The sequence below is a fragment of the Microchirus variegatus genome (assembly GCF_963457635.1).
Source record: "Microchirus variegatus genome assembly, chromosome: 2".
NCBI lineage: Eukaryota > Metazoa > Chordata > Actinopteri > Pleuronectiformes > Soleidae > Microchirus > Microchirus variegatus.
Window position 1 is genome coordinate 43,771,243 of NC_139803.1, and position 19,892 is coordinate 43,791,134.

The 19,892-nt window shown below is 42.4% G+C and overlaps 1 protein-coding gene across 1 annotated transcript; it reads left to right on the plus strand.

The window, feature by feature from the left end:
* Positions 1–122: 122 nt before the first annotated feature.
* Positions 123–19,019, plus strand: nfxl1 (nuclear transcription factor, X-box binding-like 1; the record flags this gene model as incomplete). The annotated part of the gene is made up of 24 exons (XM_083885857.1): positions 123–318; positions 402–605; positions 697–806; positions 905–1,035; positions 2,333–2,377; positions 3,233–3,366; positions 3,447–3,532; positions 4,929–5,004; positions 5,700–5,797; positions 5,900–6,014; positions 6,096–6,220; positions 7,237–7,359; positions 7,802–7,892; positions 9,741–9,861; positions 11,356–11,512; positions 11,642–11,733; positions 13,415–13,436; positions 13,720–13,842; positions 13,960–14,114; positions 15,244–15,313; positions 15,955–16,059; positions 16,458–16,535; positions 18,190–18,243; positions 18,431–19,019. 24 exons carry the CDS (start codon positions 123–125, stop codon positions 18,614–18,616), a joined length of 2,697 nt encoding a protein of 898 aa, XP_083741983.1. The 3' UTR covers positions 18,617–19,019.
* Positions 19,020–19,892: the final 873 nt, after the last annotated feature.

Consider the following 19,892-nt stretch of genomic DNA (forward strand, 5'->3'; position numbering starts at 1 on the left):
TTTTTTACGACTTTTGCTATCGTACAGTAGCAGCAACGGTTTCCTGTATCGCAGTTATTGTTGATAAAGTGTAACAACGACGTTTCCCTCTCTGCGTGTGTGAAGTTCGGGAAACGGTTGCCATGGAGCCGGCCTGGCGTCAACAGGGTCGCGGTCGAGGGCGCGGCCAGAACGGTCAGGGTGAAAGTTCGCGACCTCCACAGAAAGAACGACAAAGGCCGGGGGTCGCCGCCGCCGCCGCTGCCGCCCCCACGGGAGCGTGGGCCGCAGGACGAGGAGGAAAGACGAAGGTCGCCGCGGCGCCTGAGCCTCCGCGGGGTGAGGACACGCCCCCCTCCCTCTGATGTCATCAGATCAAAGTGAGCATTGATTATTGATGACTGATTTTTCTTCGCCGGCAGCTGTGTCGGTCCAGTCCAAGTTTGAGGAGATCAGGAAGTCGAACCAGGCCGCTGCTCAGCGATTGGTGGAGAGTCAGATTAGCTCCTCCTCCTCCTCCGATGATGACGACGACGACGACAACGGCGAAGTGGGCGTAAACCACAAGGATGGAAAGAGAGGGAAGATCCTGGCGACGACCTTCACCACCTACGCGAACCAGACAGGTTAACCCCGCCCCACTTTGTGATGTTTGGAAAATGCCAAGACGCGGGTGAGATCAAAGATAAAGAATTGTGTGTGTGTGTGTGTGTGTAGGTGGTGATGTCACTGGTCTGGTCAGGACCGGTCAGTACGTCAGTGACCTGTTTCAGTCCGGCGCCCTCACCTGCCTCATCTGCATCGCGTCCGTGAAGAGAACGCAGCCGGTCAGACGCCGATCCATCACTTCCTGTATTGATCCGCCGATCGATGAGTCATCGTTATTGAATATCGTGTGTGTGTGTGTGTGTGTGTGTGTGTGCAGGTGTGGAGCTGCAGCAGCTGCTTCTCTCTCTTCCACCTTCCTTGCATCCAGAAATGGGCGAGAGACTCCGCCTTCCTCGTCTCGTCCATCACCGACGACGACTTTGGTCAGAAGCAGCACCCGTGGCCCTGGTGAGGAGCTTTTATTTTGAAAATCTCTACAATATCGTCACAAACGCTTTCATTTGATTGAGTAAAAAAAAGTAGCCAAACGATGCTATGGCACTCTTGGGGGCGTGTCCTCCGAAGGAGCGGGGGGGTCAAAGTTCAAAGTTCGCAAACTTCGGTATTTGTCAATTTTTGCACGGAACATAAACGTTAGCGCAAAATTTTAATGGAGTTCAATGGCGGAGCCAAATAGTCGCACACATGTTCTGGCCTACTCACTTTAGTGGGGACCAAAGTTCGCAAACTTCGCTATTCGTCAATCTTTGCACAGAATATCAACGTTGGCGCAAAATTTCTGTTCACCAAACACGTTGAGAAGCGACATCGTTTTTATGCGAATCGCTGTTCATTGGAGGAGCCATATACTCACACACACATTCTGGTCTGCTTAATTTAGTGGGGACCAAAGTTTGCAAACTTAGCTATCCGTCAATTTTTGCACGGAATATCAACGTTAACGTAAAATTTCCGTTCAACAAACCCGTAGAGAAAAGACATCGTGTTTATGCGAGTCGTTGTTCAGTGGAGGAGCCATATACTCGCACACACATTCTGGTCTGCTTAATTTAGTGAGGAACAAAGTTCGGAAACTTTGCTATTTTTGCACAGAATATAAACGTAAACACAAAATTTCTGTTCAACAAACACGTAGAGAAGCGACATCGTGTTTATGCGAATCGCTGTTCAGTGGAGGAGCCATATACTCACACACACATTCTGGTCTGCTTAATTTAGTGGGGACCAAAGTTCGCAAACTTCGCTATCCGTCAATTTTTGCACGGAACATAAACGTTAGCGCAAAATTTCTGTTCAACAAACACGTATAAAAGCGATGTTTGCGTTCATGCGAGTCTATGTTCAATGGAGGGGCCAAATACTCACACACACATTCTGGTCTGCTTACATTAGTGGGGACCAAAGTTCGCAAACTTAGCTATTTGTCAATATTTTAATTTTTTTCTGTTCAACAAACTCGTAGAGAAGCCACGTCTACCTGATTTAGTCCACAACTAAAGCATAAATCGAACACACACACACACACACGTTCTGGCCTGCTCAGTTTAGCGGGGACCGAAGTTTGCGACCTTTGCTATATAACACGAAAAAGTAGGAAATAACATTTGCTTTACTGGGACATAAAACTCACGTTAAACACGTGCAGAAAGACACATTCTGACATCTTAAACTCATTTATTATCGTATAAATACACTAAATGATTGATGAATATAAATCTGTTTTTTTTTAATTTTCCCTCCTCAGTCCGAAGTGTCGAGCCGAGTATCCTCCCAGTGCCACGCCCAACAGGTAACGCTAACGATTATCTGTTTTGTTTTCTCTGATACGAACGAATATGTTTGTTTTGTTTGAGGACAAAGGTTTTTTCAGCTTTTTCGGACAATTTATGGACCGAAAAACAATGGAAAAATAATCCAAATTAACCAATAAGAACCAATATAATATTGATATGTAAGCCTTAAAAATATCATACATACATCAATATCAAACATATCAAACTACAAATGTAGTTAAATGTAAAAATAGAGGGTGACTGTTAGGCAGTGTTGTGTTGTGTTGAGTGCTGCTCTCCAGCAGGGGGCTCCACACTCAGCTTCTGAGTTGATGAGTGAATTTCATTCCACACTTTATTTGTGTTTAAATAAAAGTATTATTTAGATTATTTAAGTTTTATTAGAAAGAGCAGACTCTCTCCTTTCATCAGGGAAAAAAAAGTTTCTACTCCTTTCAGTCCTTTAGTAATCGGCAAAATAACAGAGGTCAGTTTCACCAAAAACACCAAATAAATGTAGAATAATTAAACGTGCGTCCTGTGAAAGGACGGCATGTCGAGGAGAACACTGACTTTGATGCAGAAACGGTGACTTTGATGCCAAAGCAACAGTTTTCCCTTTAGTAACGTCTTGAAAAGTGCTTTCCTTCAATAAAACCACAACACGTCAACACTGAGAAGAGTCTTTTCGTCGCAAAAACAATCGTTTAATGTTCTAATTTAGTTCAATAACCAAGTCTTCTTCGCACCGTCGACATGTGGGAGCTCGGCTGGATGCGCAACATGTAAATGATAGAAATATATAGAATAAACCATCGAAATGGATTGTGTTGTTGCTGCAAACAGCCTGTGTGTGTGTGTGTTGCGTTCAGGTACACGTGTTACTGTGGGAAACTGCAGGACCCTCCCCCCGACCCCTGGTTGGTGCCTCACTCGTGCGGCGCCGTCTGTGAGCAGGAGATCAAACCGTCCTGTGGACACACCTGTCTGCTGCTCTGTCACCCTGGTAACCACACACACACACACACACACGCACACCTGTAGAGGCCCAGGAGCATTATGGGTAAAAAATGTGTCCCTTTTCAGGTCCCTGTCCTCCGTGTCCAAAGATGGTGGCTGTTTCCTGCCTGTGCGGCAAAGCTAAGCCCCTCCCCCGTCGCTGTAGCAACAAGGTATATGTTTTTTTTTACGTGTGTGTGTGTGTGTGTTCTTGTACTTGTGCCATACTGAGGACCAGTGAGGGTTTTTAACCAACAAAGTGATGACATTTTTACGGAGTGAGGACATTTTGGTCGGTCCTCACTTTGTTTTCATTGAAATCACTTCCTTAGCTTGCTATAACATGCTATACTGTTTGTCAAAAAAAAAATTAAAATTTTGGACGACATAGTATATAGTAATTTTTTTTGTCAAATTTTGGACCAAACATTTTGCGTCAAATTTTTTTTCAAATTTTGGACCAAACATTTTGCGTCCAATTTTTTTTTCAAATTTTGGACCAAAAATTTTGCATCCATTTTTTTATCAAATTTTTTTTCACATTTTGGACCAAGCATTTTGGGTCAATTTTTTTTGTCAAATTTTGGACCAAAAATTTTGCATCAATTTTTTTTCCAAATTTTGGACCAAACATTTTGGGTCCAATTTTTGTTTTCAAATTTTGGACCAAAAATTTTGCATCAATTTTTTTGTCAAATATTTTTTCACATTTTGGACCAAGAATTTTGGGTCCAATTTTTTTTTTTCAAATTTTGGACCAAAAATTTTGCGTCAATTTTTTTTTTAAATTTTGGACCAAAAAATTTGGGTCCAATTTTTTTTTCAAATTCTGGACCAAAAATTTGGCATTATTTTTTTTTTCAAATTTTGGACCAAAAATTTTGGGTCAATTTTTTTTTTACATTTTGGATGACAGTATAGTATGACGTTTTTGTCAAATTTTGGGTCAATTTTTTTTTTCAAATTTTGGACCAAACATTTTGGGTCAATTTTTTTTTTCAAATTTTGGACCAAAAATTTGCATCAATTTTTTTGTCAAATATCTTTTCACATTTTGGACCAAACATTTTGCGTCCAATTTTTTTTTTCAAATTGTGGACCAAACATTTTGGGTCCAATTTTTTTTTTTTTAATTTTGGACCAAAAATTTTGCGTCAATTTTTTTTTTAAATTTTGGACCAAAAAATTTGGGTCGAATTTTTTTTTTCAAATTATGGACCAAAAATTTTGCATTAATTTTTTTTTTCAAATTTTGGACCAAACATTTTTGGTCAATTTTTTTTTTACATTTTGGATGACAGTATAGTATGACGTTTTTGACAAATTTTGGGTCAATTTTTTTTTTCAAATTTTGGACCAAACATTTTGGGTCAAATTTTAGTAGATGTCATTCGTGAATTAGATATTTGTAATGGTGTTGATTTATAAAGTGGAAATGCTGGTCCTCACTTGGTCAGCTCTTTTACCCGGTCCTCAGTATGCAGCAAGTCCAAGAGTGTGTGTGTGTGTGTGTGTGTGTGTGTGTGTGTGTGTGTGTGTGTGTGTGTGTAACTGACTCTCTCTCTCCAGGATTGGTCGTGTCAGAAAGAGTGCGGCAAATTGTTGAGCTGCAAACAACACAACTGTAAACAACTCTGTCACAAAGGTATTTGCACGCACACAAATTCTACACAAACGCATACACACACAGTTGCATACACTCAGACGCACACACACGGGTACACACGTACACATTCTACACAAACACTTGCACACAGGTACACACAGGTACACACACAGATAAACACACACAAACACACACAGGTGTGTTAAACACAAACAGGTACACACAAACACACACAAGTACACACACAGTTAAACACGCACAGGTACACTCACAAACGTACACACACATACTAACGCACACAAACGCATGCGCACACGGTTGCATACACACAGGTACACGCACAGTTGAACACACACACAGGTACACACACACACACACACACAGGTATACACACAGGTACACACATACACATTCTACACAAACACAGGTACACAGATACACACAGCTAGTACACACACAGTTAAACACGCACACAAACACACAGGTATGTACACACACAAACACACAGGTACACACACACAAACACACAGGTACACACAAACATACATACTAACGCACACAAACACATGCACAAACGGATACATACACACAGGTACACACACAGTTAAACACACGCACACAGGTACACACTCACAAACACACACTAAATATAAAGGTCACATGTCTGTCGTCCTCATTTAAATCTCATGATAAAATCAACGTCTGATAATAACTGTGTGTGTGTGTGTGTGTAGAGTGTGCTCCGTGTCACAGAGTCAGTATTCAGTCGTGTGTGTGTGGCAGAGAGAAAACTGAGAGGCCGTGTGCAAGTCCTCAGTGGAACTGTGAACAGGTGACAACAACACAACAACACTACACAATACACACCTTTATTATTCTACTGTTTTATCATCATATACTAATGTGTGTGTGTGTGTGTGTGTGTGTGTTGCAGGTGTGTGGCTCTCGTCTCTCCTGTGGGAATCACACCTGTGAGGTCAGATGTCACGACGGAGTGTGTCCTCCATGTCCTCGCTCGGTCGGCAGGAGCTGTCCCTGTGGCAAAACCAGTGAGACACACACACACGGACACACACACACACACACACACACACACACAGATAACTGACTGACCCCCCTCCTCTCTGTAGAGTCGTCTCTCCCCTGCACAGAGGAAGTGCTGCTGTGTGGAGACACATGTGATCGTCCTCTGTCCTGTGGAAAACACACATGTTCAATGAGGTGTCACCGAGGGAGCTGTGAGACCTGCAGACAGGTCACACACACACACACACACACACACACACACACACTCACACACACACACACTGTCTCACACACACACACACACCCCCACACACACACACTGTCTCACACACACAACGTCTCACACATACACCGTCTCACACACTCACACACACACACTGTCTCACACACTCACACACACACACTGTCACACACACACTGTCTCACACACTCACACACACACACAGTCTCACACACACACACACACACACACACACACACCGTCTCACACTAACTCATACACTGTCTCACACACTGTCTCTCATACACACACACACTGTTTCACACACTCACACACACGCTGTTTCACACACACACACACACACACACACTCGTACACTGTCTCTCATACACACACACTCACACACCGTCTCTCATACACACACACATTCTCACTCACACACTGTCTCACACACTCACACACCGTCTCACACACTCACACTCATACACTGTCTCTCATACACACACACACACTCACACACCATCGCTCACACACACACACATTCTCTCTCACACTCTGTCTCACACTCATACACTGTCTCTCTCACACACACATACCGTCTCACACACCGTCTCTCATACACACACACACACTCACACTCATACACTGTCTCTCACACACACATACTGTCTCACACACACAGTCTCACTCACACACTCACTCACCGTCTCTCATACACACACTCACTGTCTCACACACTCACACACACCGTCTCACACATTCACACTGACACTGTCTCACACACACACACACACACTGTCTCACACATGCACACACACACTCACACCACACACACACACACACAGTCTCACACACTAACACATTCACACTCACACACACTCGGTCTCACACACACACACACACACACACACACACACACGGTCTCACACATTCACACTCGCACACACACAGTCTCACACATTCACACACACACACAGTATAATCTAACCCCCCCCTGTGTGTGTGTGTGTGTGTGTGTGTGTTAGGAGGTGGAGAAGGAGTGCAGGTGCGGTAAATACAGGAAGTCGATGTCGTGTCATAAAGAATACCTGTGCGACTCCAAGTGTCCAAAGACCCGAAACTGCCAGAAACACCAGTGCAGGAGGAAGGTGGGTACACAGCGCCCCCTGCTGACACTGCACTGTACAAACACTCCAAAGTCATGATGTTTCACATCTTAAAAACAAACATTTTAGAGTAAAAAAAAAAGATTTTTATAATCATCTGAACACGTACATGCTGTGTTGTGATTCTGATGCAGTTGCGCTGTTTGAACACCAGGTGGCAGCATTTGTAGCAACAAATGTTTCCCTTTTTTTCGCGTTTTCGCCCTCCGTTGCCACGGTCACCGTCCTCGTCTCGTCGTTTGTGTTTTTTCCCGCCGTTTAAATGTCAGCGTGCGATATGAAAAGGTCGGCGGCCGATAACGGGCGCCCGTTATCGCTCCCGAACCTCGCGGCGTTGATAACGTTTTAATGTCATCTGCAATGAAAAAGAAAGAAGAAGAAGTAGAAGCTCCAACTCCGTTTCCCATGATGCCTTGTGTTTCAGTGTTGCCCCGGTAACTGCCTGCCCTGTGACCAGAGCTGCGGACGAACGCTGGGCTGCCGCAACCACAAGTGTCCCTCTGTGTGCCACCAAGGTAACAGATAACACCTGTGTGTGTGTGTGTGTGTTCTTGTACTTGCGGCATACTGAGGACCAGTGAGGGGTTTTTAACCAACAAAGTGGGGACATTTTTACGAAGTGGGGACATTTTGGCCGGTCCCCACTTTGTTTTCATTGAAATCACTTCCTAAGGTTATAAACATGCTATTCTCTGTTTTTAACACACTTTTTGCTCTGGGGCGCCACCTGCAGACATTTTATGGTACTGCACCCAGTGGTTCTTTATAGATGGAGTAGATATTTGTAATTGTGTTGCTATATAAAGTGGAAATGCTGGTCCTCACTTTGTCATCACTTTTACCCGGTCCTCAGTATACAGGAAGTACAAGAATGTGTGTGTGTGTGTGTGACATTTCCTCAACTGTGTGTAACAGATAACTTCCTGTCTCTATTGTTCCCCGATTGGACGATAAAAGGATAACTAATGCGCCCCCCCAAACCCCCCTGTCTGCCTCGTGATTGGCTGAATAGATGAAGGTTAATTTATGCGTTTGTCTGCGTGCTGATTGGCTGCTCTGACCTTTTCACTGGTGGAGCTTCTTGAAGGTCACAGTGACTGTGAGGCATCAGCACGGCAGATAACGGGAGTGTGTGTGAGAGTGTGTGTGTGAGAGTGTGTGTGTGTGTGTGTGTGTGTGTGTGTGTGAAGTTAATATTTTCATCTCAGAAATAATAACAGAATATCATATCATTAACAATAGGGATGGGGTTTTTGTTGTTTTTCAAGTGTTATTGTATGAGACGCAACAAAAAATAAAATTTTAGTCGCTTAATAAAAGGTCCATCTTGTAAAATCTACATTAGTTTGAGTCTACGATGTCTTAAGAACATGTTTCACGTCTTTATCTCACTGTTAGACAGACTTTTCCAACCACACCAAACCCCATAGAGAAAACCAGTGATTTAAGCTCATGGTGGACACAGGAGCTGCCGGTCTACTGCTGCCTCGTGTGGTCACTCTGTGTCACTGAAAGAAGAATTTCAAAAGCCGAAGTCATAAATTAAGACATTTGAACTCAGTGATGGAGGCAGCAGTGGATCAACGACTCCTGTGTCTCTGTGATGTTAAAATCACTGGTTTACTCTATGGACTTTGGTGTGGGAGAGTGAGTGGTTTACAAACTTCAGTTTCCTGTTGGAAAAGTCCATCGAAAAGTGACATAAAGACATAAACATATTTTTTTTTCTGTCGTCTCTACCTGATCTCACAGTTTGCCATGTGGAAAGTTTTTTGTTTTTCTCACTTTCTAAACCACTCACTCTCCCACACCAAAGTCCATAGAGAAAACCAGTGATTTTAACATCACAGAGACACAGGAGTTCACAGGAGTCGTTGATCCACTGCTGCCTCCATCACTAACTTCAAACGTCTTATTTAAATGAATTCGGCTTTAAAAATCCTTTATTTAGATTCACCTCAGTGACACAAAGTGACCACACGAGGCAGCGGTAGACCAGCAGCTCCTGTGTCCACCGTGAGCTAAAATCACAGATTTTCTCTATGGGGTTTGGTGTAGAAAAAAATAAAAATGTATGTTTAGGTCATAAATTGTAAATGTTGTGGAGCGCCCCCTGGTGGACAGAGTCCATAAACCTTTCCTGTTACACGATGACCTATGAGCTCACGGCGACCCGGTCAGTTTATCAGCTCCTCTGGGGACACGGCGTCGTATCATCGTATCACTTCCTGTCGCTCAGTGCTGCTGAAAACACTCACCGTGCTATTTTAATGAAGTGTCAGCTGACGACACACACACACACACACACACACACATACATGTCCATAAACCAGAACGTGTGTGTGTGTGTGTGTGTCCCTCAGGGAGCTGCTACCCTTGTCCAGAGACGGTGGACGTCCCATGCGCATGTGGACAAACCGTCTTAGTCGTCCCATGTGGTCGAGAGAGGAACACGAGACCGCCGCGCTGTAAAGAGACGTGCAGGTAAACACACACACACACACACACACTCACACACACACACAGTGAGAAACAACCCTGCAGCTTTCACAATAAAAGCTCAGTGTCTGTTAGTGTACATTTATATGGAAAACAAAGATCCAGCAGTCTTCAAAATAAAAGTTGTGTAGTTTTCGAAATACATGGATCTGTTTATTTTTATTCACACTAAAACATGACCACACCGTTTTCAAAATAAAAGCCTTAGTCTATGTTCATCCACACTAAAACAACCCTGCAATTTTCACAATAAAAGCCTTGGTTTATGTTCATCCACACTAAAGCACAACCCTGCAATTTTCACAATAAAAGCCTTAGTTTTTGTTCATCCACACTAAAGCGCAACCCTGCGAATTTCACAATAAAAGTCTTAGTCTATGTTCATCCACACTAAAGCACAACCCTGCAATTTTCACAATAAAAGCCTTAGTTTTTGTTCATCCACACTAAAGCGCAACCCTGTGCTTTTCACAATAAAAGTCTTAGTTTATGTTCATCCACACTAAAGCACAACCCTGCGAATTTCACAATAAAAGTCTTAGTCTATGTTCATCCACACTAAAGCATAACCCTGCAATTTTCACAATAAAAGCCTTAGTCTATGTTCATCCACACTAAAGCATAACCCTGCAATTTTCACAATAAAAGCCTTCGTTTATGTTCATCCACACTAAAACGCAACCCTGTGCTTTTCACAATAAAAGTCTTAGTCAATACTGCAGTTTTCACAATAAAAGCCTTAGTTTATGTTTAGCCACGCTAAAGCACAACCCTGCGATTTTCACAATAAAAGTCTTAGTTCATGTTATCCATGCAAAAGCACAATACTGCAGTTTTCACAATAAAAGCCTTAGTTTATGTACATCCACACTAAAGCGCAACCCTGCGATTTTCACAATAAAAGTCTTAGTTTATGCACATCCACGCTAAAGCACAACCCTGAGATTTTCACAATAATAGTTTTAGTTTTGTTTATCCACACTAAAACACAACTCTGCAATTTTCACAATAAAAGCCTGAGTTTATGTTCATCCACACTAAAGCACAACCCTGCGATTTTCACAATAAAAGTCTGAGTTTCTGTTGGTCCATATTTATACATAAAAAAAAAAACATTTTTTAGTTTTTAAATGTATAGTTTGCTGGTCCACACTAAACTGAACCTTGAAGTTTTCAAAAATAAAATTTCACACTAATTAGAACCTCGTAGTTTTCAAAATGAAGGTCCACACCAAACAATACCCTGAATTTTTCAAAATAAAGGTCTATACTAAACAGAACCCTGAAGTTTTCAAAATAAAGGTCCACATTAAACAGAAACTTGAAGTTTTCAAAATAAAGGTCGACACTAAACCGAACCCTGAAGTTTTCACAATAAAAGTCTTACTTTTACTCTGCGGTTTTTCCAAAATAAAACCCACCCATTTCCGTGAACTCCAAATGGACGCTCTGTCTCCGTCTCACCTGTCGTCTCCTCAGGTGTCCTCCGTCCTGTCACCACCCGACCAGAGAGACCCACCGGTGCCACACCGGCCCCTGCCCCCCCTGCAGGCAGCACTGTGCGCTGCAGCTGTCCGGCTGCAGCCACACCTGCCCTCAGCCCTGCCACGACCAGGTGCTGGTCAAGTCCCAGCAGGTGGGTCGCTTAAAGGAGCAGTGACACTGTTTTTTTTTGTTGGGCTTGTGATCGGTTACATTAAAAAAAAAGGGACATTTCCACATTTATAACAGAATAAATGATGTGTGTGTGTGTGTGTGTGTTTAGGTGCAGTTAGCCGGTCCGTGGGAGCAACGGTCGGAACCTGAGTTTGTGAAGAAAGCGCTGCCCTGTCCGCCGTGTCAAGTACCAATCACAACGTGAGTCACACACACACACACACACACACACACACACACACACACACACACACGAGTGTCAAAGTCTCTCTGCTACTTGGAAAATCAAAATAATTCAGGTTTGTTTTGATCATGTGGTCCCCGGATTATACCCCGCGCACACACACACACACACACACACACACACACTAATCACATAACACATTCCAGGGTGCTTATGTTCCTTCACGGTCATTAGACGTGAGATTATAAAACACTCGGCATGCTGTGTGTGTGTGTGTGTGTGTGTGTGTGTGTGTGTGTGTGTGTGTGTGTGTGTGTGTGTGTGTGTGTGTGTGTGTGTGTGTGTGTGTGTGTGTGTGTGTGTGTGTGTGTGTGTCGCGCACTCTTGTCTTTCTATGCTTGTGTGGACCACCGCCTGGCAAAACACCTTCTTTGTGGGGACATTTTTCCTCGTGGGGACATTGTGCCCGGTCCTGAACTTGGTCCCCACAATGTGATAAAGACATGTAGATGTGTGTGTGTGTGTGTGTGTGTGTGTGTGTGTGTGTGTCATAACGCGCATTAACAGTCACCTCCGACAGCCAAAGTGATCAGACACACACACACACGCGCACACGTTCTCGCCATTGCGATATCACCAGCGACAGACGTGGCCCCGCCTCCTTTTTTCCCCCCCCCTCTGTCCCGACGGAGAACGTTGCGCAGATTTAGCCCCCGAAGAAGAATCCTTTCAAATTTGGCACAAACCTTTTCACTTGGACTCAAACTGATTAGATTTGCGCGTCTCAAGGTCACTGTGACCTTGAGACGCGCAACGTAACATCGCGGCTGCCAGCAGGGACACAAAAAAAAGGAAAGAGTCACCTCAGAGTCTTTAAGTTTATCTCAAAATCACGTTCACGTCTTTATGTCGGCGTTAGACAAACTGAAGTTTGTAAACCACTCACTCTCCCACACCAAAGCCCATAGAGAAAATCAGTGATTTTAGCTCACAGGGACACAGGGAGCTGCTGGTCCTCTGCTGCCTCGTGTGGTCACTGATTTAAGTCTAAATTAAATATTTTAAAAGCCGAATTTTACAAAATAAGTCACTGTAAGTTAGTGATGAAGGCAGCAGTGGATCAACTCCTGTGTCTCTGTGATGTTAAAATCACTGATTTTTTTCTCTATGGGGTTTGGTGTGGGAGAGTGAGTGGTTTACAAACTTCAGTTTTCTGTTAATTAAACGTTTTTTACTTAATAAAATCTACATCACTTCAAGTCTATGATGTCTTAAGAACACGTTCACGTCTTTATCTCACTGTGAGACAGACTTCACAGTTGACACAGGAGCTGCTGGTCTACTACTGCCTCGTGTGGTCACTTTGTGTCACTGAGGTCAATCTGAACGACGGGTTTTCAAAAGCCGAATTGACAAAATAAGACATTTGAAGATAGTGATGTCAGCAGCAGTGGATCAACGACTCCTGTGAACTCCTGTGTCTCTGTGATGTTAAAATCACCGGTTTTCTCTATGGAATTTGGTGTGGGAGAGTGAGTGGTTTACAAACGTCAGTTTTCTGTCGTTAAAGTCCTTCTAACAGTGCAGATAAAGACGTAAACGTGTTGTTAAAGACGTCGCAGACTTGTCCTCGTCACGTCTCTTGTTTGTTCGTCGAGCCTAAAATGAAACGTCAACATCTCTGTGTTTTGTCTTCAGCTCCTGTTTTGGAGAACACGAGGTAAGAAACATCGTTTATTGTCTTTTGTGTTGTTTTTAAAGCTTCATCACTTCCTCCTCCCTACACTCCTCTCTCTCTCTCTCTCTCTCTCCCCCGCTGTGTTTTCTTTTTCCCGTTTCTCGTCTCAAACGTCGTCCATTATTAGCTCAATCTCGTCCTCCTCGTTCCCTCCCTCTACTTCATCCATTCATCAGTTTGTCCTTTCTCTTCGTCTCGCTCAGTTGCTTCGTATTCACCGCACACTCGTTCGCTCTCTCTCTCTCTCTCTCTCTCTCTCTCTCAGGTCAGCCCGGTGCCGTGTCATCGTCAGGGTCGCTTCTCCTGTAAACGACCCTGCGGACGACCCCTGACCTGCGGTAACCACGACTGCAGCAGAGAGTGTCACCTGGTTACCGGCGGCAACAAGGTGGTGACCTCGTCGTGGAGTTCAAACCTCATCACATCAGTCCGTCTGTCTCTCTCTCTCCGTCACTCTCTCACACACACACCGTCTCTCTCTCTCTCTCTCTCTCTCGCTGTGCAGTGTGAGGTGTGTGAGGAGGCCTGCGGTAAGCCCCGCCCCCCCGGCTGCCCCCACACCTGTGCCCGCCCCTGTCACCCGGGCGACTGTCCGTCCTGCCTACAGATGATCCGCCAACGCTGCCACTGCAAGATCACCATACTCTATGTGGAGTGCACGTCAGTACACACACACACTCTGAGGACACACAGACAGTCCATTAAATGAGTGACAGAAAGTAAGGACCAGACAAAATGTCCACATTTTTGAAAATGCACTCACTTTCAGAAAATGTCCTCACGTTGTCCACACTTTCAGAAAAGTGTTGGTCCACACTTTCAGAAAAATATTGGTCCACACTTTCAGAAAAATATTGGTCCACACTTTCTGAAAATAGTCCACACTTTCAGAAAATAGTCCACACTTTCAGAAAACGGTCCATACTATCAGTAAACAGTCCACACTTTCAGAAAATGTTCCACACTTTCTGAAAATAGTCCACACTTTCAGAAAATAGTCCACACTTTCTGAAAACCGTCCACACTTTCAGAAAACAGTCCATACTATCAGTAAACAGTCCACACTTTCTGAAAACAATCCACACTTTCAGGAAATAGTCCACACTTTCAGAAAATAGTCCACACTTTCAGGAAATAGTCCACACTTTCTGAAATCAGTCCACACTTTCAGGAAATAGTCCACACTTTCTGAAATCAGTCCACACTTTCAGAAAATAGTCCATACTTTCAGAAAACAGTCCACACTTTCAGAAAATAATCCACACTTTCAGAAAACTGTCCACACTTTCAGAAAATAGTCCACTTTTTAAGAAAACAGTCCATACTTTCAGAAAAGAATCCACACGTTCAGAAAAGAATCCACACTTTCAGAAAACAGTCCACACTTTCAGAAAAGAATCCACGCTTTCAGAAAACAGTCTACACTTTCAGAAAGATGTTAGTCCACACTTCCAGAAAAATGTCCATACTTTCAGAAAAGAATCCACACTTTCAGAAAACGGTCCACACTTTATGAAAATGGTCCTTACTTTCAGGAAGCGGTTCATACTTTCAGAAAACGGTCCACACTTTCTGAAAACAGTCTAACAGTCCACACTTTCAGAAAATGGTCCACACTTTCAGAAAACAGTCAAACGGTCCACACTTTCAGAAAACAGTCCACACTTTCAGAAAACAGTCCACACTTTCAGAAACAGTCCACACATTGTCCTCACTTTCTGAAAGTGTCCTGTTCACAGTGAAAAGGACAAACTTCACTGACTGAAGGACATTTTCTTTGTCTCTGCAGGAAGTTCACATCAGCTGATGAGAAGACAAAGATGCTGCTGAGCTCCTGTAACCACCAGTGTCCTAAAGAGGTACACACACACACACACACACACACACACACACACACACACACACACACTCTGGGGACACACAAAGACATAAGAGTCTTTCACTTACACCAGGGAATGATTTAGCTTTTCATTCTGTCACTTACAGACACACACACACACACACACACACACACACACACACGTAAGAAAACACTGTCAGATGTTGGTCTGACGTGTGTGTGTGTGTGTGTGTATGTTTTCATAGTCTGCTGAAACCTAACCTCCAGAAACACACACACACACACACATAGTTGGAATAACAAATATATGCAGAGGCTGCAGCACTGGAATGTTGACACACACACACACACACACACACACACACACACACACACACACACACACACACACACACACACAAAGCCCAAACTACATTTCACTGCTCATTTATTTTACGACTCACTTTTACTCAAAGAATCTGTGTTTTTTTTTTAAAGATAAATAAAACACACACACACACACACACACACTGACTGACTGTGTGTCAGCAAAAAAAAACCTGAACTGTGCCTTTAACGTGTTGATCAGAGACAGAGCAGGTTTGTTTTCACAGACGTTTGATGTGTGTGTGTGTGTGTGTGTGTGTGTGTCTCTGTGTGTGTGTGTGTGTGTGTGTGCAGCTGAGCTGTGGTCACCGCTGTAAGCAGATGTGTCATCCAGGTGTGTGTGAGGAGAAATGTCAGCAGAAGGTGAAGCTGAGGTGTCCATGCAAGAGGATCAAGAAGGTACACACACACACACACACACACACACACACACACACACACTGTACCTAATAAAGTGGTCACTCTGTGATTTTCCACTCCACGACTCGTCTCTTTTTGTGTGTTTTTCCTGCTGATGTGAACTAGAACTGAACCTGAGGTGATTTAAAGTGATTTTATTTCTATTAAAGTCGTCTCTGGACTCTTTTCTAGATCCTTCTACATCTTCATCTTCTTCTTCTTCGTCGTTTGTTTGAGAAAATGTTCAAATGTTGAGCAACGAGGAAAAACCTGGAAACGATGATGTTCTCAAATGTCTTTGTTTTCTCCACAAACCAAAATAATTCACTTTGAATGATTTTCTTTGTTAGAGCAAACATTTACAGTGTGTGTGTGTGTGTGTGTGTGTGTGTGTTTAGGAGTTGCCGTGTTCTGCGTCGACTCAGACTGACATTCAGTGTGACGACGTGTGCAGAGACCAACAGAGGATCAGCCAGGTACACACACACACACACATATACACACACGTATACAGATACACACAAATACACACACGTATACAGATACAGACACAAATATACACACATATATATATATATACAGACACACAAATACACACACATATACAGACACACACACACAGACACACAAATACACACATATACAGACACACACATATATACAGACACACACATATATACAGACACACAAATACACACACATATATACAGACACACAAATACACACACATATACAGACACACACATATATACAGACACACACATATATACAGACACACAAATACACACACATATATACACACACAAATACACACACATATACAGACACAAATATATACAGACACACATATATGCAGACACATATACAGACACGCATATATGCAGACACACATATATACAGACACACAAATATATACAGACACACATATATGCAGACACATATACAGACACACATATATGCAGACACACATATATACAGACACACACACATATACAGACACACATATATGCAGACACACATATATACAGACACACACATATATACAAACACACATATATGCAGACACACATATATACAGACACAAATACACACATATACAGACACACATATACAGACACACAAATACACACATATACAGACACATATATGCAGACACATATATATAGACACACACATATATACAGACACACAAATACACACACATATATACAGACACACAAATACACACACATATATACAGACACACAAATACACACACATATATACAGACACACAAATACACACACATATTTACAGACACACAAATACACACATATACAGACACACATATATACAGACACACAAATACACACACATATATACAGACACACATATATACAGACACACAAATACACACACATATATACAGACACACAAATACAGACACACAAATACACACACATATATACAGACACACATATATACAGACACACAAATACACATACATATATACAGACACACAAATACACACACATATATACAGACACACATATATACAGACACACAAATACACACACATATTTACAGACACACATAAGTCTAACCCCTTTATAATACATGAGTCAACTGTGTCCAAACATCTACGTGCACTTTATTAAATATCTATGAAATGTACCTTTATTTTGTAGCTCTTGTTTTGCAATGTATTGAATTAATGTCACTGTGTGTGTGTGTGTGTGTGTGTGGGGCGCTGCCATCGCGTCATGGTAGGTACACTGTATATTTTAATTTTTTTTGTCCTTTGTCAATCACACCCCTGTGATTGACAGGTTCTTAATCTTAATCTAATATATGTATATATGTATGTACATATGTATACATATATACATACATGTATGTACATATACATGTATATGTACGTATATATATATGTATGCATGTATGTGTATATATGTATGCATGTATATGTATGTATGTATATGTATATATATATGTATGTTTGTATATGTATGTATGTATATGTATCTATATGTATACATATGTATGTTTGTATATATATATACATACACATACAGACACAAATACACACGCAAACATACAGACACATACTTCTCTCTCTCTGTGTGTGTGTGTGTGTGTGTGTGTGTGTAGCTGAAGGAGGCGGAGCAAACAGCGGTTGAGGAGGAGGAGCAAAAGAAACTTCAGGTGAGTTTGACACACACACACACACACACACACACACCTGTGTTCAGTCTCTCATGATATCATATCAGATATCGTCTTTGAACTAACTTCCTGTCTGTCGCTGTCGTTAGCTTAGCCTTCTTTACCTCATGAAAACAGTTAGCCGTTTGTCGATGGTCGCGTTTCTTTGTTTTTTTTCTGCGACCAGGACGAGCTGGAGGCGTTCGAGAGGCGTCAGCAGCGAAAAGGAAGGAACAGGAAGCGCAGGAGGAGAGAGGAGGTGGACGATGAGCAGGAGAGGAGGAGGTGGTGGAGGAGGTGCGCCTTCGTCCTGGTGGCGATGGGCGGAGCTCTGATGTCGGCCGCCGCCTACTACCTCCTGACCACGCCCTGAACTGACACGCCGTTTCACTCTGTCGCGGTAAAAAAGTCGCACTTGTTTACGTTTTATTCTACGTTTGAAGTTTGAGACGGAAATATTTACGATTTTTACGGACTTTCCGAAAGGCGACGCTGATGCTCGTGTGTGTGACCACGTTGTTTCTCTCTCGCGCGTTAACGGAAAAAAAACTCGATTATTTTATCGTAAGTAGAACACTAGCAACTGTTTAGCAATTTAAAGCTGCACCGCTCACCAACGTACAGCCCCAGTGATTTATTATAAGTTTCCTGGACCTCACGATTTATTTTTTTTCGCGTTTGGCTGTTAGCAAAATTTATCGTAAATGGATTTCAGTGCGTTTAAACATCAAAGCAGATTTTTTTTTTTACAGTTATCGCAACAACGTCATTGATCAAATTTTATTTTGACGTTAAATTTTTCGATTCTGTACGTGTTTTTCTTTTGCGATTTACAACCTGCGCATTTTTGCTTCATCGGGGTTAGCCCGCGTTAGGTGATTAAATTACGTTTTTTAACGTTAAAAATTAGCTTCCTGTTTGAACCCACCCTATATCGAATTTCTAATTTTTTTTTGTTTGTCGTTGAAACGTTTGTCAAGCGACGTATTGTTTACGATTAAAACTAACGTTATAAACAACGTGACGCTAATTTGCATTGTTTTGCAGAAACTGAACTTGTTCCTAACGAGTATTTACTTTTTTTTCTTGACTCAAAATATAGAATTTCTTTTCTTTTTTACGGAAATAGTTTTAACTCGTAAGAAGCGCGTTATAGCTAGCCCTGATTGGACGCAGCTAACGAAGCTGTTTGAGAGACGAAATATTGACGATTTTTCCGAACTTTCCCAAAGACGATGCTTTTGTCGTCAGGGTGACCACGTTGTTTCTCTCTCTCGCGCGTAAACTGAAAAAAACACAATTTTATCGTAAGTAGAGCACTAGCAACTATTTAGCAATTTAAAGCTGTAGCGCTCACCAACGTACAGCCCCAGTGATTTATTATAAGTTGCCACAACGACGGTCATTCCTGGACCTCGCGATTCAGTTTTAACTCGTAAGATGAACGCTATAGCTAGCCCTGATTGGACGCAGCTAAAGCGCTAACTTCTGACCCGATTGAAGGTTTCGTCGTCGATTCGCGACATTGCAAAGGAATTGTTTGTTTATGTAACGTTAGCTTCAATATTACTGTTGTTTTAACGTTGTTTCTTTGTTTACGTTAAATTCACAGAAATCTCTTCATTGTCTCAAGATAATAATTTATGTCT